The sequence below is a fragment of the Phyllobates terribilis genome, unplaced genomic scaffold, assembly GCF_046119375.1.
Source record: "Phyllobates terribilis strain yellow unplaced genomic scaffold, ASM4611937v1 Scaffold_3__8_contigs__length_932513732, whole genome shotgun sequence".
Lineage (NCBI taxonomy): Eukaryota > Metazoa > Chordata > Amphibia > Anura > Dendrobatidae > Phyllobates > Phyllobates terribilis.
In genome coordinates, this window is record NW_027362763.1 from 426,122,230 (window position 1) to 426,143,981 (window position 21,752).

Sequence of the window (21,752 nt, forward strand, 5' to 3'; positions counted from 1 at the left end):
GCAAAGAATACTTGCAATCTCCCTTGTGTCTGTATGGCCAGACACTTGATGAGCTGTCCTTACTTACCCTGAAATTCCCTTGTAAGCACTTGGTGTTGAATTTAATTAGAAAATAACTAATAAGTATATAGAATACTATGTGGCACTGTTTTTATCGTACAGTGGTAAACAAACTGGTGCACGTTGTAGCAGTGTTTATGGTGTCACACAAACATATGTTCCTAAGTGGTATTACTGGGAACCCGAGGCCACCTTCCCTAGTATGGAGGATAGTGGGTGACAACCCCAGTCTACACAGGAGCACAGAGATCTGTGGTGTCCCCATCGTAACCTGGATGCTTGTTGCTAGGCAACAAATCTAACATTTTGAGCTGACGAACCACATATAATTGTTTTAAAGGAAAACTCAAAGCAAACAGCCCAGTAAGTGACACATCACTGGAATCTGGTTCTCTGCCCCTACATTGTGGTGCATTCAGATGCAGTTGCAAAAACCTGGTGACCGATTCCCTTTAAAAGCTTCAGATTTTAGTCAGGTTTAGGGGTTTTTGACTGGCATCATTTTACATTGCAGAATGCTGGCAAAGGATGAATTAGTTTCCACTCTTCACAAGTGTTTGGAGGTTATGAAGCCATATTCTGGAGGACAGCTCGATAGCGCGTTGAAGAAATTGGAGGAGTTCTTGGCCCAATTCCAGCGTCTCGAAGGTGAATATGTTGTGCTATTCTCTAACTTTTCCTTTTGGGTTTTCTGAATCCCTTTGTATACACCTTTTAGGAGGACTTCTGATGTAAGAATTTAGAAACTGCTAAAGTGCAGATCTTCATTTAGTGAGTAATTGATGTACATACGTGAATAACTTTACCATTGCAATGGCCTCTACTATGTTTGCATGTTCTATTGCATAAAATGGAGCATGCCTCGCTCATGTGTGGTCCACGCTCCATTCATCTCTGTGGCTGATTGAACTGATTTAGAAAAATGGGCCACAGAAATCCCACTATTAACCATTTAACTGCTTAAAATGTGCTGTGTTTTGTAAATTGGCAATGGTGACATTCAAAATTGAAAAAATTAGAAACATGGATGTCTGATATATTTATTTTGACACCACCATATATTTTTTTTTTTTAAGTGACATTAAATCTAACTTTAAACTTTATACTAAGTCTTATCAGGATTTAGCCCTGCTTTGCTAAAGCCGGGGTTATGTAGGGGCGCCAGCAGAAATCTATCTTGGGTTTTTGTAGTTTGTCTTCCATCACTGCTGATTCCGAGTACCGAAATGGATTGGCTGATTTTTGCCTGACTCTCCCATACACAGCAACTCCTATGGTCTCTATGAGATGGATGCAGCCAGATATCGCTGGTGGCAGCTTATCTCTAAAAGAACGAAAATATGGTGGGCAATCTGGAAACTGACAAGCCAGGTCTTTACCTCCCCTGACGTAATCTGTTGGGTGGTGGGGCATATGCATTATACTGTCAGCAGAACCCATCAAAATCTGCCGTTTTGTCCGACGTCATTCCAATGTGTATGAAGGCCTTAAAAGACTGTTTAGTTCGGGTCCGGAGACTTGGCGCTGGACCGGTAAGGTCTTCTGACTCCAATTGTGTAGCCTGCTTTACCGGAGAGATGTGACTATACAACTTGAAAATACAGACTCTTAACCAGGCTCTCATTCTGTACTTCGCTGGTGGGCTCCCCTCTTCAGGTTCTGCTGACTGCTTAAGAATAAAATTTGGGGGGGGTGGAAAAAACAATGGCTACACACAATTAATTCTTACCTCTGACGAGATTTAAGAGATCCCAGATCAGACTGCAATATTTTCTTGCTCCTCATCACTCCCAGGTCCTTTATACCTCCAGGACCCAGAGTGGCAGTGTGCAGTGGACGATGGAGCCATTAGTGTGAGACCAGTTCATTAGATGACTCAATTTATGGGATGCAAATTACATCCAATAGGAGATGGACTAAATAAATATAATAAAAACCCTTTAATGCATCTAGGAGGGCCCAGACACATGGGCCTCAGAATACCCTATGTGCACATCATGGCTCGAATTCCTGAAGCTGCATTCATGCGTAGATGTCTGTTGGGTTGTCAGTCGGCATGACCCTAGAAAGTAGTCTGGCTCATTTATCCTGGTCTTAAACAAGTTTTAGAAGACTTAAACAATGGCTTTTTTACAGTGATTTTTTTGTTGTAAAATAAATCTAGGTGGAGGAACAGGTGATAACTTGCAAAACATAGAAGATGAAGAGAGCACCACACAAAAAGGCCTTCAGAAGAAGACTGACCTTTACCAGCTTCAGAAAGTAAGTAATAGAATAGTAGTTGTATTGCAATGTGCCATGTGAGTTTTAAAGTGACATTTTTGAATATAATTGGCAAACGCCCTAACATGTTACTCACCAATAAATTGTTCTTCCTCTACCCTAAACTGCACTATGCCATATGGGCGGGATAGCACAGTAGGAGCCAGAGGCTGCCATATTCCCACCTACCTGTGCAGGCATATACACACGTGGTCAAAATTGTTGGTACCCCTCGTTTAATAAAAGAAAAACCCACAATGGTCACAGAAATAACTTGAATCTGACAAAAGTAATAAATTAAAAATCTATGAAAATGAACAAATGAAAGTCAGACATTGCTTTTCAACCCTGCTTCCACAGAATTTTAAAAAAAATTAAACTCCTGAAATCGGCCTGGACAGAAATGATGGTACCCCTGAAAATAATGTGACAAAAGGGACATGTTAAATCAAGTTGAGTCCATTAATTAACATCACAGGTGTCTACAATCTTGTAATCAGTCAGTGAGCCTGTATATAGGGCTACAGATACTCACTGTGCTGTTTGGTGACATGGTGTGTACCACACTCAACATGGACCAGAGGAAGCAAAGGAAAGAGTTGTCTCAGGAGATTAGAAAGAAAATTATAGACAAGCATGTTAAAGGTAAAGGTTATAAGACCATCCCTAAGCAGCTTGATGTTCCTGTGACTACAGTTGCACGTATACAAGTGACCGCTTGGATATGATTATGAATGCAAGGAGTGAAGGCTATAGATGCAGTGGTAAAGTGAAACATCATATGATCACCTACTCCTTTATTTTGCTACGATCGCTTCCTCATATCATATAGCATGTTACAGATTGGATGGGGGAAGCACAATATGAGTAATGTAACTTTTAAATCCAAAATCAATCTTTGTCTACAGTGGTTGGACGGTCTTCTGATTACAGACTCTATTTTGTATCTTACTGTAGATGGAATACTGTACATATTGATATATCTATATGTGCACATAGCTTTGAAAAATATAAACAAAAAACCTGACCAGCACCTCCAAACAGAATAAAGCAAGTGTGAACCGGCGCAAGCTGCCATGACTGCATAATATACAAGCAAAATAATACAGCAGCACTCTAAGAGCTAAGATGTATGCAGACATGTGAATTATGAACTGCATTACTTCTATATAGAATATACATATAAAACGAAGGTACTTAACATATAAGTTGGTCAATGCATGCGAGCCCACCAGCTGCAAGAAGGCATACCTTTCTTTGATGGGACCCTAAACATAATATTAATCAAACATGCCACTCGCCTTGTGGCTGGTGGGCTCTCATGAATTGTCCAATTTATGCACCAAGCACCCTCATGTTTTTTATAAATATATTGTATTTAGCAGTAATGCAGTTCAAGTTTCATATATTTAATGTTTGAACACATCTTGGCGCTTACTGAGTGTTGCTGTATTCTTTTCTTTGTATATTATGCAGACATAGCAGCTTGCACCTGCTCACACTTGCTTTATTGTGTTCGGAGGTGCTGGTCAGTTTTTGTAGTAGACTGTTGGAGGTGGTAACTGCCTCCATATTGAGCTGAGCCGTCCTTTTATCAGCCTAAGGCCACGGCCCCACTATCAGTATTTGGTCAGTATTTTTTCTCAGGAGTGGGAGCCAAAACCAGGTGAGGAACAATCAGAGAAATGGTATAATGGAAACAAGTCACCAATTCTGCATTTATCACCCACTCCTGGTTTTGGCTCCCACTCCTAGGGAAAAATACTGACCGAATGCTGATCAAATACAGATAGTGGGACTGTGGCCTAAGACTGTTTTAATTTAGTGCTGTATTCTACCTGCCCTTTTAAACCTAATATTTAGCAAACCTGCTGTCCCATAAAATATATATACCGTATATTCCGGCGTATAAGACGACTTTTGAAGACTGAAAAATCTTCTGTCTAGTCTGGGGTCGTCTTATATGCCGGTAATGCTTTTGAACTTTCAGAAATTGACATGCGGGGATACTCTGGGGGTGTTAATAAGCTGCCGTGGCCGTATCCCTGCCACGTCGGAGTTAATATAAGGTGGAGGGAGTTAAAATACGGCGGCGGTAGGTCCAGACAGTCAGCGCTTCTGTGCTGAAACTGACACATCGCTGCGTATTCCCAGCTCCGGACACAGCGCAGGGCTTCTGTGCCGACAGCTTTCACTTGTCACAGAAGCGCTGCGCTGTGTCCGGAGCAGGGAAGTTCGCATCGCTTCTGTGACAATATATGAAAAGCCGGCAATTCAGCAGCGGCATAAGCCGGCACCCGACAATTTAGAATAGAAAGAATAGAGCATCACACATAGATTAGATAGATAGAAACATGTCAGTCTCATATATATGAAGTACTGTGACAGTATTGCTTACTGTACTTGTCATTTAGTGTAAAGGATTTATTAAAACAAATATTAGTGTTTTCATGCACCGTCTCTTTAAAAAAGCCGGCCGGCAATTCAGCATCTGTACCCGACAATTTATAACAGAAAGATAGAGCATCACACATAGATTAGATAGATAGAAACATGTCAGTCACATATATAAGAAGTACAGTGACAGTGCTGGTTACTGTACTTGTCATCTAGTGTTAAAATAACGGATTTATTTAAAAAAAAATTGGCGTGGGGTTCCCCTTAATTTTAGTCTCTAGCGGAGGTTAAGCAGACAGCTGGGGCAGATGTTTGAAGCCTGGGAAGGGGGTAATACCCACGGAGCTTCCCAGGCTACTAATATCAGCCCCCAGCTGAATACCTAGCCTTTACTAGCTATTAAAATGGGGGACCCCCCCAAAAAAATGACGTGGGGTCCCCCCTAATTTAATAGCTAGCAAAGGCTAGGCAGACAGCTGGGGGCTGATATTAATAGCCCAGGAAGGGAGCCATGAATATTGGCCCCCTCCCAGGCTAGAAACACCAGCCGTCAGCCGCCCCAGAAATGGCGCATCCATAGGATGCGCCAATTCTGGCACTTAGCCTCGCTCTTCCACGCTGCCCTGGTGCGGTGGCAGGGGGTAATAGGGCTGGGGTTGATGTCAGCTTATAATGCCAGCTGACATCAAGCCCAGGTTAGTAATGGAGAGGCGTCTATAAGACACCCCCATTACTAACCCCATAGTAAAAGTTAAAAAAAAACACAAACACCCAGAATAAAGTCCTTTAATTGAAATAAACACACAATTCTTTATTGTTCTAAATTAAACCATACTTACCGTCACGCCCATTCCAGCTGAAGCCAACGATCTCCTGCAATAAAAGTAAAATAATAAAGCAACCTCATCCTTACCTCTCCATGGTTCCCAGGACCGGTCCAGCTCTGCTACATTCACATGACAGGCTGGACCGCAGCAGAACGCTGCCATCCAGCCTGTCATCCCGCAGACACTGAGAAGCGCAGGCATGCTTGCGCTCTGCAGTGTCTGGCTGTGACGGCATCCAGATGAGCCGACAATGAACTCAGCTCACCTCCTGGACGTCCGTCACTGACAGCGTGGGAAACTTCTACTGCGCAGGAGAATTTTCCCACGCTGTCAGTGACGTGCATGAGGTGAGCCGAGTTCATTGGACATGATCTCGGCTCATCTGGATGCCGTCACAGTCAGACACTGAGGAGCACAAGCATGCCTGCGCTTCTCAGTGTCTGCCGCATGGCAAGCTGAACGGCAGCGTTCTGCTGCGGTCCAGCCTGTCATGTGAATGTAGCAGAGCTGGACCGGTCCTGGGAACCATGGAGAGGTAAGGATGAGGTTGCTTTATTATTTTACTTTTATTGCAGGAGATCGTTGGCTTCAGCTGGAATGGGCGCGATGGTAAGTATGGTTTAATTTAGAACATTAAAAAATTGTGTCTTTATTTCAATTAAAGGACTTTATTCTGGGTGTTTGTGTTTTTTTTAATTACTTTACTAGAAATTCATGGCGGTCATGTCTAATATTGGCGTGACTCCATGAATTTCGGGCTTAGGGCCAGCTGATAATGCCAAGCTGGCCTTAACCCCTTTATTACCCAGTGAGCCACCGCACCAGGGCCCTGGATGAGTTGGGTACAGCGCCAGAAGATGGCGCTTCTTTGAACGCGCCATTTTCCGGGGTGGCTGCGGACTGCAATTTGCAGCGGGGGGGGGGCCAGAAAGCTTGGGCCTCCCTGCGCTGCAGATTCCAGCCCCCCGCTGCCTAGTTGTACCTGGCTGGACACAAAAATATGGCGAAGCCCACGTCAACATTTTTGGGAAAAATTAATTACAAAATTAATAATAATTTAGGGACTGCATCTTTATTAACCCCTCAATTGTCATTTAGTGTTAAAATAAAGGATTTTTTAAAAAGAAAATTGGTGTGGGATCCCCCATCATTATAGTCTCTAGCGGAGGTTAAGCAGACGGCTGGGGCAGATGTTTGAAGTCTGGGAAGGGGGTAATACCCACGGAGCTTCCCAGGCTACTAATATCAGCCCCCAGCTGAATACCTAGCCTTTACTAGCTATTAGAATGGGGGACCCCCCCAAAAAATGACGTGGGGTCCCCCCTATTTTAATATGTTTATGAGTGACTGTTTTCCTGCTATATACCTGCATGTCATAAGAATTTAAATTAAAAAAGGACCATGTTAAATTCAAATCTGTTTTTTTTTAATTTTTACCGGTGTTTGGTATGTGTTGGAAAAGGGGTAGTCTTATACGGTGAATATATCCTAAACTCTATATTTTAACAGGAAAGTAGGGGGGTCGTCTTATACACCAGGTCGTCTTATACGCCGGAATATACGGTATATATATTACAGACTGGAGTAAATGTAAACTGCCGTCTGTAGTCATCTAAACAGTCGCTTCAATTTTTTCTTTTTATTGTTTGCTTAGAGCAGATAGATAATTGTACAGATGCTAATGTGAATTGAATGACACATGGTTCAGTTATTGGGATGCACCATGTAAATTTCATTTCTGCATATCCATTGATACACAGAGGGCCAACCTTGATATTAAAAAAATGTCTACAATTGAGGGAGTTTTTCTGTATCATCAAATATAATAATGAACCTTTTCGTACGGAAACAAACTTAAAGGGGTGGTCCCACCAACAAAGTACATTATATTTTATAGATATTCGAATAAAATAAACACCTAATCGCAAATGGGGTATTCTGAAATAATATAATATGTTAGAGCAGTAAAAGGCATATAGCCCTATGGCCTAATTTAAATATGTAATAAAGCATAAAAAACTGAACTAATAAATAATACAAAGTAGGATGCCAACAAAAGTGACCCCCCAAACACAATAGGATTCCTCCACAGTACCCTCCACACGCATGGTATGATGACCCTATTGTAGCCCCCTAGCAGTAGTAGTAGTGTCTTCCATACAGTATAAGGGCCCCACATAGTCCTCTATACAGTATAAGGGCCCCACATAGTCCTCCATACAGAATAATAGGCCCCACATAGTCCTCCATACAGAATAATAGGCCCCACATAGTCCTCCATACAGAATAATGGGCCTCACATAGTCCTCCATACAGAATAATGGGCCCCACATAGTCCTCCATACAGAATAATGGGCCCCACATAGTCCTCCATACAGAATAATGGGCCCCACATAGTCCTCCATACAGAATAATGGGCCCCACATAGTCCTCCATACAGAATAATGAGCCCCACATAGTCCTCCATACAGAATAATGAGCCCCACATAGTCCTCCATACGGAATAATGGGCCCCACATAGTCCTCCATACGGAATAATGGGCCCCACATAGTCCTCCATACGGAATAATGGGCCCCACATAGTCCTCCATACGGAATAATGGGCCCCACATAGTCCTCCATACGGAATAATGGGCCCCACATAGTCCTCCATACGGAATAATGGGCCCCACATAGTCCTCCATACGGAATAATGGGCCCCACATAGTCCTCCATACGGAATAATGGGCCCCACATAGTCCTCCATACAGTAAAAAATGGGCTCCACATAGTCCTCCATACGGAATAATGGGCCCCACATAGTCCTCCATACAGAATAATGGGCCCCACATAGTCCTCCATACAGTAAAAAATGGGCTCCACATCCAGGATGCCGATACAATTGAAAGTGCGATACCGGGGGGTGGGGGGTAGTGCTGCCGTCGTGGGCCAAATATAGCCACCTTGCGGGTCCGATTTGGCCCACAGGCCACAGTCTGACATGTGACTTGCATAGAGGAGAGGATTTTCAGTGTCCTCACTTAGTACCTTCCTGGTTAGTGCAGAATGTGAATTCCCTTGTCGCTTCTCCTGCTCAAAAGATAGACATATCCAATTTCAGATTTGATTAGGTTGGGGGACGCAGGACTCGCAGACCTTTCTCTGAGATGTGGTAGAATATAGACAGCTAGCAATCCTAGAATGCTAATCTAAAATCGGATTGTTGTCCTGACTGGTACATGTGATGGATCCTTCATGAAGCTATCATAGAAGGCAAAAGAGAGAGAATATAGTTCCTCTCATGTTCTAAAGTGGCTTGATAAGTAGATATTTCTAAATATAGACAAAACCTACCGTATATATGTTGTCTTTTAAATATATTTGTGTGTAATGTAACATATAATATTATTAATGGATGCACATTACGTGACCTGTAAGGCATTGGGCGCAGTTTAGTAGGACAAAGTGACGTGACAGCTCCCTTTTAATACTTCTATCTATAAAAAGAAATATAGATTTATGAAGCCTTTTAGACTTTCTGACATGAGAAGTATATATTTCTCTTTTGCCTTCTAGGATAGTTCAGGAAGCCTACATAACGTGTACCAGACTGGATAACATTCCTATTCACAAATGTGCATTTAAAATAACTCACCGCTGTTGTTTTTTCTTTGGTATTTTGATACATGATCACGTTTAAGACCCATACAGATCCCAATCGGAGTTCACCAGTGGGTCAAAAAAAACATCTGATTGGAACCTGATGTTAGGATGGAAGATATTTATTTAGACAGGCTGTATCTCATTTAATATATCCCCTTTGTGTCTCTCTAGACCCTGCTAGAAATGAAAGAAACAAGAAGAACAAAGAAACTCAGTAAATTTGAATCCCTTCGCCTTGAGGTGGTGGACTTTCTTGATGGCCTTGTTAGGTGTGTGCCATGCAATCTAGCTCTATACTTACATATAGTGTAGTAAAAGTGTTACATTGTTATGGATCTTTCCTGTGTACTGTCCATCAGGTGATATCCTATGATCATCCTAAAATGCTGTATACATGTTCATTCACATACAGTATTGTGTAAAGGTTTTAGGCAGATGTGGAAAAAAAATACTGCAAGTAAGAATATTTTCAAAAATAGAAGTGTTAATAGTTTATATTTATCAATTAAAAAATGCAAAGTGAACAAAAGAGAAATCTAAATCAAATCAGTATTTGGTGTGTCTGCCCTTTGCCTTCAAAAACACATCAAAGCATCAATTCTTCGAGGTACACTTGCTAAGTTCCTTCAAAAACTGTACAAGTTGGTTGTTCCAAACATCTTTGAGAACCAACCACAGATCTTCTGTTGATGTTTCTTCACCTTTTTTTATGTGTTTTAGTGCAGATTTGAAGCCGCATTTGTGCAGAAACCTTTGAATTGTGCACTTAAAACAACTGCATCTTTTTACATGCAATTTTTCAGGCTCCATCTAGAAGCCTGTGGGGAAAAAACACAGTTCCACAGTATCTTTAAATGCAAAGCATGCGTGAGATTCGTGAAATCATATCCATTTTGCTTTAACCATTATAACGTACTGGATTTTCTGCACACCCCAAAACAAAAAAAAATGCAGCAGAATAAAAAAAACCTAGTATTTTTTATGTGGGAACATGGCCTAGGGATAAACGTCTTATTCCTTGCTGCTTTCATAGCCCCTGAAGCTAGCCATAACCATGGTCAGTGAGCAGCATTGTTATGGTTCCTCTCTATGCACTGATCTCATCACTTCTTCAGATTCCTATACTAACAGATACAATATCTGCTAATAAGTCAGGGTTACTTCTTGTTTCAGAGATCACTTAACCCGTCCAGAAGATCAGCCTTTGTATGAAGTTGTATATTTTAGTGCTGCCAGTGTCCTCCGCAAACACCTGAATGCTGTACCTCGTATCGCCCTGCACACAGCTCTGCACAACCCATCAACATATTTAAAGGTAATAAAGCTATGTATGTAATCCTATGTGATGTACTAATAGGTATAGCCTAGGGTACACTTGGGGGTGATCAATCCACATATGTACTTGTCTGGTTATATTCAACAGTTTAACATTGCTCTTCTCTCTCCGCTTAGTCCTTGGGAAATGATGGAGCCTTATCTAGTGCAGCTCCTGATATATGCATCGCATACAAGCTGCATCTTGAATGTGGAAGACTCATTAATCTCTACGACTGGTTAGAGGTATGAAATATGCCAACCAATATCTTCACTAGACGACCTGCTGCTTTCTGGAAGTCTGGTAGAGTCTGCAAAATACAGAGGTGGTTGTACTAGTGAAGACCATTAGTAGTAGTATGATTGGTCTCCAAGCATACACTGTATGGATAAAAGCATTGGGCACCTACATATTATTACACCTATAGGATATGTTATGACATCCAATTCAGACTTCATTCTGATATGGCGTTAGTCCCCATTTTGCAGCTAAAACAGCTTCCACTCTTCTGGGAAGGGTTTTTAGAATATCTCGTGTGTCTGGGAATTTTTGTCGAACAGCAACTTTGAGGCCATCTGCTGATGCTGGAGGACCTGGCAAGCAATCTCCATTCTAGCTCATCTCAAAGGTGTTTGATGGGGTGGAGGCTAGGGACTCTGTACGACCAGTCAAGTTCTTCCACACCAAATTTCCTCACCCATGCCTTTATGGTCCTTGCTTTGTGCACTAAAACCCGGTCATGCTGAAACAGAAAAAGACATTCCCCAAACTATTCTCAAAGAGTTGGAAGCCTAGCATTGTCCAAAATGTTTTGGTATTGTGAAGCTTTAATATTTTCCTTCACAGAAATTATGGGGTATTGGCCATCTCCTGAAAAACAACCCCATAATATTAGTTCTCCTCCACCAAACTTTACAGTTGACACAATATATTAGGGCAGGTAATGTTCTCTTTGAATTGACAAAACCCCCAAATTATAGCTAAAGAAGTGAGATTTGTCACTTTGCAGAACATATTTTCACAGCCCCAGAGTCCAGTGGTGGTGCGCTTTACACCACTGCATCCGACACTTGGCATTGTGCCTGGTAATGTAAGGCTTGTGTGCAGCTGCTGATGTTTTGCTGATGTTAAAGGGGTATCCTATCCCAATATGTAGTAGGTGTAGTAGTAATAATAATAATATTAGCAAATACCTCCTAGAGATATAGCATAATTCTTATGATTCACTATGTTGCTTACCCCATGTGCAGTGCATTGCATTACCTTGGGTATCAATGGTTACAACCACGTACTGTCACTATGAGTGGTTGTAACCATGGATACCTATGCTACTGCCATACCCCGCACATGGGTTAAGTGACAGGTAATCAGGAGAACTATACTACATTTCTAATTGGAGGTATTTGCTAATAGTATTAATATTACACCTGATACATATTGGGACAGGATCTTGGAGATGGGAATACCCCTTAAATGCCAAAAAAAGGTTTAGAGCTCTGCAGTTAGTCAGCAAAGCGTTGGTGACTTTGGCACTCTGAACCTCAGTACTTGGTAACCCCAAACTATAACTTTATGTGGTTTCCACTTTGTGGCGGAGTTGCTCTGGTTCTTAAACCATTCTACTTTTCAATTCGACCACTCAGCTGATCGTGGAGTTTTTAGGACAGAAGAAATTTCCCAAAATGACTTGATGCAACGGTGATGTCCTATCACAGGATCAGAGAGCTCTTTAGACGACCCATTCTTTCACTAATGTTAGTAAAGGCAGACTGCAAATTGTACCATGGCTGCAACGTGTGTGTGAACGCAGTCATAGTGTAGCACTGAGTGATTTGATTTTTTACAAATGACCAGGACTGCATTGGAACCCCATTAATTGCCTTTATTCTAATAAGCTAGAATTTGGGACTTGATTGATCCTCGTTCATTTGTTCTGCAGGGCTTACATTGAAAAAGTAAGGTGACATTGCTGCAAAATACATAGAAAAAACCCTATGTCATTAAATCTTCTTTCCATTTTTCTGTACATATCTGCAGGCATTCACAACGGTTGTCAATGCTGATGATGACAGTGGTTCGGATTCCCTGAAGCAAGTGGATGAGATGACTCAGTATCCTTTTTATTTGTCCGTGTAAAGTAGCGAGAATGTGTAAGTGGCAGCTGTGCATGCTAAGGCTTGTCCTGTGCTCACAACTTGGATGAAGTCCTGTGCTGGCTCATTAATAGCCTGGACATGTTCAATCTGAAATTCTGTCACTGGTATTTCACCACAAATAGTCTTGGCTAAACAAGCCACGTGGATTATTTCTATCAGTTTGACTGATAATGGGAAGAATGACTAAGGCTGTATTTAGATGGTCTGTCTCTGTATGCCGATGTTTAGCCATCTTGACCGCCCTTCCATGTGCACAGAACAATGGTTAATACACTCATTCTTTGTAGGTAATTTCAGAACAAGTCCAGTTTACACATGATGATGCTGCCGAGAACGAGGATTTGAGCGATCCAATCACCCAGTGCACAAGTGTTTTGCTCGTTCGTCCGGTGACTGCCACCCTAACTAGATGGGATGGTAATTAGAATGTGTTCCTAGGGTTTTCAGCATGTCTAAATGGAATCTAAGGTCCCTATTCATCAAGACCGACCATGTTCTTACCAAACTTCATGAGGGGTCGTGTTTGAGTCGGAAGCACCTGATTCATTAAAGGGAATCTATCAGCAGGTTTTAGCTGTGTAATCTGAGGACAGCATGAGGTAGGGGGTTAAAACACAGAATTCAACAATATGTCACGTGACCTGCTGTGTGGCGGTGTTTACATACACTGAAGGTTTTATCACCTTGTGATTATCATTCTAGACTGTGTCTGAGTGTCCGCCTCCAGTAGGCATATACGCCTAAAAAATTACACACGGTCACTGTCAGCACTATGATAGTCTATGGCCCTGTCGGCGCCTACGCCCGAATCCAGTTTTGCAGGGGGTACAGATGAAAGCCCTGACAGGACCACCGAACATGGGCAAGAACATAATGTGGAACCACCATTAATGAAAAAAACAAACTGATGCCAAATTAGACTCCTCAGGACAAATGACACTGGAGTGTCCGGAAACGTCTTTCTTCCGAAAAACTTGTTGGTTTTTTAGTTATCTAAAAGACGTGTGCACACACCCTAGTAATTTCATGTACCGTCACTTTTTCTGTCTCTCTTAAAAGTTCCTATCCCTTTAGTTGGAATCACTGTGATGAAAGTATTTATATAAAGGTACAGCTGGTCCAGGGCTCGTGGTGATCCACAGCTGTTGATTTTGAGACATATAGTTGCCCATGTAGCATTCCATTCCTATTTGGTTACAGAGGTGGTTTAGTTACGAGATCATTCCAAAATCCTGCTTAGAAGTGAATCGCCACATGTAGTAGACACACTAACTTTTTCATAGAGCAGAAAAGAGAGGTATTGTCGAGTATATATTTAGATCTCTCAGGAGTTTTATCTGCTTGTGAGGCTTTATATTGGCCATGATTAAGGGTGCTCTAGGCACCAGAAACACATTGGTGTTTTTCTCATGGATATAACTGGACAATTCTTTTGGATTTTAAAATGATCAAATAAAGTTCCAAAATGTTTAATCGGTGCAGCTGGACCTGTCCTTACTTCTGTAGGAACTGTTGTTTGTTATGTACTTTCACACTGCTGTATGGAAGGAGACTAATATACAAATTTACAATGAAAACTTTACTCACTGTATCACGGTCGATGGTGTTCTCATTCCTGTACTTTTGTGTGAATAACATATATCAACAATTCTGCAAGTCTGATGTGGGACAATATTTCCCACCACAACAGGTAGTAATAGTAGTTTAGTGTGATGAATGTCAGATAAGGCAGAATTCAGACTTGCCATAAACTGTAAAACTGATTGTGTATGTATAATATAAATATAAAGTTATGGCCAAAAGTGTTGGCACACTTGAAATTGTTCCAGAAAATGTATTTCTTTCAGAAAATTATTGCAATTACACATGTTTTGTTATACACATGTTTATTTCATTTGTGTGTATTGGAACAACACACAATAACAGAGAAAAAAAGGCAAATTGGACATAATTTGACACACAACTCCCTCAAAATGGGCTGGACAAAATTGTTAGCACCTTTACAAAATTGTGGGTAAACAACCAAGATGGCTTTTTGTTTACGCACATCATTCTACTGTTCACCGAAAATGGAATGAGGCCTACAAAGAAAGGAACACAGTACCTACAGTCAAATATAGTGGAGGTGCATACATTTTTAAGGGTGGTTTTCCTGCCTCTGGCACTACTTCATTTTCTGAAACAATTTCAAGGGTACCAACACTTTCAGCCATGACACGGTCTGTCTGTATATAATATGCATTATGACATCAGTCCTGTATGTGTCATCTAGTAAGAATCAAGGGCTTTGTATAGAATGACAAATAGGCATCCATTTGTGTTCCTCCCTCAATCATCAAAAACCTATTTGATGTGTTTTTTTTTTTTAATTATAAAGGGTAAAGTTATATTTTTTTCCACTTCAAATGCAGCTTAAAGTGCAATAAACTTGTTAAGTGGTTGTCATATAGAACATGATATCCTTAGCTGGCCTCTCAGCGCACGTTTCATCAGAGCCGTTTCCGAGCTGGAGTTACTTGGGTTTGTGAAGCCTACAAAGCAGAAAACTGACCATGTGGCAAGGCTGACCTGGGGTGGATGTTAATAAATGTCTTTGTAAATGAGATTTTTGCACATGATGCTGTTTACATTGTTATACTATTTGTATGAATTCCAGAAAGTATCCCCGGATATTCACTTATTGCAAATAAAATCTGTTTTGGTATTGAGAGGACGTTACAAAATGTAAAACATTCAAAACAATAGCCAACTAATTAGTGTATTTTTTCCACACCGTAATCTGCATAAACTCACTTTCCATAGCAGGTTAAATTTAACTGTTTTAATCCAGAAAATCTAATCTAACAAAGATTTGGGGAGGTGGGCAAAAATTGCTGTAAAAGTAAGAATGTATTTTGTTATCGGATAAAAATAATCCATTAAAAGCCAAGTGAACGAACAAAACCGAAATCAAAATCAAATCAACATTTGGTGTGACGACCCTTTGCCTACTAAACGGCATCAATGCTGCTAGGTATACATGCATGCATCCATACATACACATATATACAGACACATACAGTGCATTGTGAAAGTATTCCGCCCCCTTGAACTTTTCTACCTTTTGCCACATTTCTGGCTTCAAACATAAAGATATAAAATTCAGGTTTTTTTGGGAAGAATCAACAACAAGTGGGACACAATCGTGAAGGGGAACAAAATTTATTGGATATTTTTATACTTTTTTAACAAATCAAAAACTGAAAAGTGGGGCGTGCAATATTATTCAGCCCCTTTACTTTCAGTGCAGCAAACTCACTCCAGAAGTTCAGTGAGGATCTCTGAATGATCCAATGTTGTCCTAAATCAGGGTTCCCCAACTCCAGTCCTCAAGGCCCACCAACAGGTCATGTTTTCAGGATTTCCTTAGTATTACACAGGTGATAATTGCATCACCTGCACAGGCAATAATTCCATCACCTGTGCAATACTAAGGAAATCCTGAAAACATGACCTGTTGGTGGGCCTTGAGGACTGGAGTTGGGGAACCCTGTCCTAAATGACTGGTAATGATAAATAGAATCCACCTGTGTGTAATCAAGTCTCCGTATAAATGCACCTGCTCTGTGATAGTCTCAGGGTTCTGTTTCAAGTGCAGAGAGCATCATGAAGACCAAGGAACACACCAGGCAGGTCCGAGATACTGTTGTGGCGAAGTTTAAAGCCGGATTTAGATAGAAAAAGATTTTCTGAGTTTTAAACATCTCAAGGAGCACTGTGCAAGCGATCATATTGTAATGGAAGGAGTATCAGACCACTGCAAATCTACCAAGACCCGGCCGTCCCTCTAAACTTTGAACAAGGACAAGACTGATCAGAGATGCAGCCAAAAGGCCCATGATCACTCTGGATGAACTGCAGAGATCTACAGCTGAGGTGGGAGAGTCTGTCCATAGGACAACAATCAGTCGTACACTGCAGAAAACTGGCCTTTATGGAAGAGTGTCAAGAAGAAAGACATTTCTCATAGATATCCATAAAAAGTCTCGTTTGAAGTTTGCCACAAGCCACCTGGGAGACACACCAAACATGTGGAATAAGGTGCTCTGGTCAGATGAAACCAAAATCAAACTTTTTGACCACAATGCAAAACTATATGTTTGGCGTAAAAGCAACACCGCTCATCACCCTCAAAACACCATCCCCACTGTCAAACATGGTGGTGGCAGCATCATGGTTTGGGCCTGCTTTTCTTCAGCAGGGACAGGGAAGATGGTTAAAATTGATGGGATGGACGGAGCCAAATACAGGACCATTCTGGAAGAAAACCTGTTGGAGTCTGCAAAAGACCTGAGACTGGGACGGAGATTTATCTTCCAACAAGACAATGATACCAAACATAAAGCAAAATCTACAATGGAATGGTTCAAAAATAAATGTATCCAGGTGTTAGAATGGCCAAGTCAAAGTCCAGACCTGAATCCAATCTGTGGAAAGAGCTGAAAACTGCTGTTCACCAACACCCTCCATCCAACCTCACTGAGCTCGAGCTGTTTTTCAAGGAAGAATGGGCAAGAATTTCCGCCTCTAGATGTGCAAAACTGATAGAGACATACCCCAAGCGACTTGCAGCTGTAATCGCAGCTAAAGGTGGCGCTACAAAGTATTAACTGAAAGGGGGCCGAATAATATTGCACTCCCCACTTTTCAGTTTTTAATTTGTTAAAGTTTAAAATATCCAATATATACGATTGTGTCCCACTTGTTGTTTCTTCCCAAAAAATTAAGAATTTTATATCTTTATGTTTGAAGCCAGAAATGTGGCAAAAGGTAGAAAAGTTCAAGGGGGCCAAATACTTTCACAATGCACTGTATACAGTGAAGGAAATAATAATTTGATCCCTTGCTGTTTTTATAAGTTTGCCCACTGACGAAGACATTAACAGTCTATAATTTTAAGGGTAGGTTAGTTTTAACATTGCGAGATTAGAATATCCCAAAAAAAATCAAGAAAATCACATTGTATAAATTAGATACATTTTATTTGCAGTAAGAAATAAGTATTTGATTCCTCTGGCAAACAACACTTAATACTTGGCAAAACCCTTGTTGGCAAGCACAGCAGTCAGACGTTTTTTGCAGTTGATGATGAGGTTTGGTCCACTCCTCTTTGCAGATCATCTGTAAATCATTAAGATTTTGAGGCTGTCGCTTGGCAACTCGGAGCTTCAACTCCATAAGTTTTCTATGGGATTAAGGTTTGGAGACTGGCTAGGCCACTCCATGACCTTAATGTGCTTTTTTTTGAGCCACTCCTCTGTTGCCTTGGCTGTATGTTTTGAGTCATTGTCTTGCTGGAAGACCTAGTCACGACCCATTTTTAATGTCCTGGCGGAGGAAAGTAGGTTGTCACTCAGGATTTTATGGTACATGGCTCCATCCATTCTCCCATTGATGCGGTGAAGTAGTCCTGAGCCCTTAGCAGAGAAACACCCCCAAATCATAATGTTTCCACCTCCATGCTTGACTGTGGGGACTGTGTTCTTTGGGTCATAGGCAGCATTTCTCTTCCTCCAAACACAGCGAGTTGAGTTAATGCCAAAGAGCTTAATTTATATCTCCTCTGTCCACAGCTCCTTCTCCCATTAACTTCACAGAATCATCCAGGTGTTCATTGGCAAACGTCAGTCAGGCCTGCACATGTGCCGCCTTGAGAAGGAGAACCTTGCGGGCACTGCAGGATTTTAAACATTTAAGGCATAATGTGTTACCAATGGTTTTCTTGGTGACTGTGGACCCAGCTGCCTTGAGATCATTAACAAGTTCCCCCGTGCAGTTTTAGGCTGATCTCTCACCTTCCTCATGATCAAGGATACCCCACGAGGTGATATTTTGCATGGTGCTCCAGATCGATGTCGATCATTTTGTATTTCTTCCATTTTCTTACTATTGCACCAACAGTTGTCTCCTTCTCACCCAGCGTCTTACTTATGGTTTTGTAGCCCATTTCCAGCTTTGTGCAGGTCTATGATCTTGTCCCTGACATCCTTAGAAAGCTCTTTGGTCTTGCCCATGTTGTAGAGGTTAGAGTGTGACTGATTGAGTCTGTGGACAGGAGTCTTTTATACGGGTGACTATGTAAGACAGCTGTCTTAATGCAGGTAACGATTTGATTAGGAGCATCTAACTGGTCTGTAGAAGCCAGAACTCATAATGGTTTGTAGGTGATCAAATACTTATTTCTCACTGCAAAATGCAAATAAATGTATCTAATTTATACCATGTGATTTTCTTCTTTTTTTTCCGGGGATATTCTATCTCTCAATGTTAAAATTAACCTACCCTTTAAATTATAGACTGTTCATGTCTTTGTCAGTGGGCAAACTTACAAAAACAGCAAGGGATCAAATAATTATTTCCTTCACTGTACGTACGTACATGCATATATACAGCTTTTAAAGAAACTCAACAGGGAGGTTATTCCAAATCTTAGAGAACTAAGCACAGATCTCCTGTGGATGTAGGCTTGTGCAATCCTTCTGTCTATTCATGTAATTCCAGATAGACTCGATGTTGAGATCGGGGCTCTCTGGGGCCATATCATCACTTCCAGGTCCACGCTTAAAAGGAATCTGTCAATAGAATCAACCCTCCTAAGCGTCTATATGAGCATGTAGGTCATCGGAAGCTGAATGAAGTGATACCTTGATATCTGTGATCCGATGTTTTGTTCGAGAGAAATCCATGTTTTTCTTATATGTAAATTGGCTGTTAAGATCTGTGGGTGGGGACAGTGATCTGCATGAGAATCTGCCCCTAGAAATTACGTTGACTGCAGAATAAATTTCTCTGGATATTGTATAATGGATAAGTATCTGTATTTCTCATGCAGACGCTTATACTAAATAAAGGTCATCAATATAAAATTACTGGACAACCACTTTATCTAACAATTGAAAACGCCCTAATTAATCTCTGCCAGCGTGAGTAAGGCCTTAGTCCAGGCTGAACAACTATTTCTAGTGTGTTTCCTAGTATAGACATCAACTGAGAAGGGGACTAGTTAAGTGATGTAAGGGAGTCTGGAGGCATCTGGTCCAAGTAGCAATTACTTCATTATTTTTTTTACATGAGCCCAGTTAACCATATAATTATCTGCAGAATGCCCCTTTTACAGCCGCCTCTTAAGCATAGTGAAATAGACTCTGAAGAAGATTCATTGACTTGTATTGTAGAGTTTTGCGTGCATGCGCTGTGACCTGTGCAGGGAGGAGGAGCACGTGAGCTCTCATAATCACCAATTGTCATCAATTGCCAATTGGTGGAGTGTAATGAGGCGGGTGGTGGAACCACCGTGCCGCGGTGCGAGGAGAGCCCGGAGGAGCGTGATTAGGGCCCTCACCTAATCCGACCTCGGATGTACGGCGACTTGATGACTCTGTAATTTGAGGAGGGACGAGGGAGGTGACCCAGGTGCTACTCCGGGACTGACCTCGGGTTGATGGCAGCTGACCCCCAAGGGACAGGAGGCAGGCTGGTAGACAGGCAGAAGTGGATTGAAAAGAGACAAACCCCTTTAAAACAAGGCCCCAGCACAGGCAGAAATCATGAGAACCGGGTTGTAGTTCAGCTGCCTGATTTTGGCATGCAAGTTCAAGTACAGATAACACTTCAAATTAGTAAATAATAATCTACAGCCTGCTTCGGGGTGTTTGCCACTTATCAGTATGGAGATAAGTCTGGCTGGTTAAGTATGATGCCCTGATTCCCATTGAAGAGAACATCTGAGAATGGAGTCCTACAGACAGTGTTTCATGGGAGAGGACTATGCTAATTATTTTCTAGCTGAAAGAAAGAGGGCTATCCTATAAGTGAATGTCCAACCCTTGACTTATGAGTTAGCTACCACATTTAGGTGGTACTTTCTAGGTCTCTCGCAGAACAAAATAGATTAATTTGCATACTTTTCTCCCATGCAGCATTGCCTCTAAGACTATACTCCAACTGGTCATTTTTATTTTTTTTGGAGAGGGGTGGGTGAGCACCAACATGTTTATAGTGATCTCAAAACTGTTTTCTAAAAAAATAAATATCATCCATCTAAAGCAGGGTTCCCCAACTCCAGTCCTCAAGGCCCACCAACAGGTCATGTTTTCAGGATTTCCTTAGTATTACACAGGTGATAATTCCATCACCTGCACAGGCAATAATTCCATCACCTGTGCAATACTAAGGAAATCCTGAAAACATGACCTGTTGGTGGGCCTTGAGGACTGGAGTTGGGGAACCCTGATCTAAAGGATTGGTTATAAAGACTGATAACTGGGGTTACACCACTGATCACTAAAGGTACGTTTACAAAACCTTTTTAGGTAAATTTGGAGCCCAGAAAATGCTCAAAAGAATTGTAAAAATTACTTGTTCATTAGTGATGAGCGAGCATGCTCGTTACTCGAGATTTATGAGCATGCTCTGGTGTTTTCCGAGTATCTTCGGCGTGCTCGAATGTTATGTTTCAGTCACTCCGTGTGCATGATTTGCGACTGTTTGACAACTTTAATACATGTGATGAATGCTTGTTTGTTAGGCATTCCTCACATGTATTAACCCCTTCGCAACCCTGGGATTTTCCGTTTTTGCACTTTCGTTTTTTGCTCCACTTGTTCCCAGAGCCATAGCGTTTTTATTTTTTGGTCAATATGGCCGTGTGAGGGCTTATTTTTTGCGGGATGAGTTGTACTTTTGAACGACATTACTGGTTTTACCATATTGTGTACGGGAAAACGGGAAAAAAATTCCAAGTGAGGTGTAATTGCCAAAAAAGTGCAATACCATAGATGTTTTTTTTAAATTTTTTTTACCATGTTCACTGAATGCTAAAACTGACCTGCCATTATTATTCTTCAGGTCATTACGAGTTCGTAGACACCAAACATGTATAGGTTGTTTTTTATTTAAGTGGTGAAAAAAAAATTCCAAAGTTTTTTTAAAAAAAAAAAAAAAAAAATGGCGCCATTTTCCACGACCCGTAGCATCTCGATTTTTTTTTTTTTTTTGGGGGGGGCTGGGTGAGGGCTTATTTTTTGCGCGCCAATCTGAAGTTTTTATTGATAC

At 41.3% G+C, this 21,752-nt stretch overlaps 1 protein-coding gene across 3 annotated transcripts in view; it reads left to right on the forward strand.

The window, feature by feature from the left end:
• ORC3 (origin recognition complex subunit 3) overlaps nt 1-15,367 on the forward strand; it is an 80,209-nt gene extending 64,842 nt beyond the window's left edge. For all 3 annotated transcript variants that reach the window (XM_073675685.1, XM_073675683.1, XM_073675684.1), the window contains exons 15-21: nt 575-708; nt 2,225-2,322; nt 9,360-9,457; nt 10,362-10,503; nt 10,641-10,748; nt 12,541-12,614; nt 15,138-15,367. In XM_073675685.1, the coding sequence (XP_073531786.1) occupies nt 575-708; nt 2,225-2,322; nt 9,360-9,457; nt 10,362-10,503; nt 10,641-10,748; nt 12,541-12,614; nt 15,138-15,243 (760 nt within the window). In that variant the 3' untranslated portion in view covers nt 15,244-15,367. The remainder of the gene's footprint in view (nt 1-574; nt 709-2,224; nt 2,323-9,359; nt 9,458-10,361; nt 10,504-10,640; nt 10,749-12,540; nt 12,615-15,137) is intronic.
• The last annotated feature ends 6,385 nt before the right edge of the window (nt 15,368-21,752 follow it).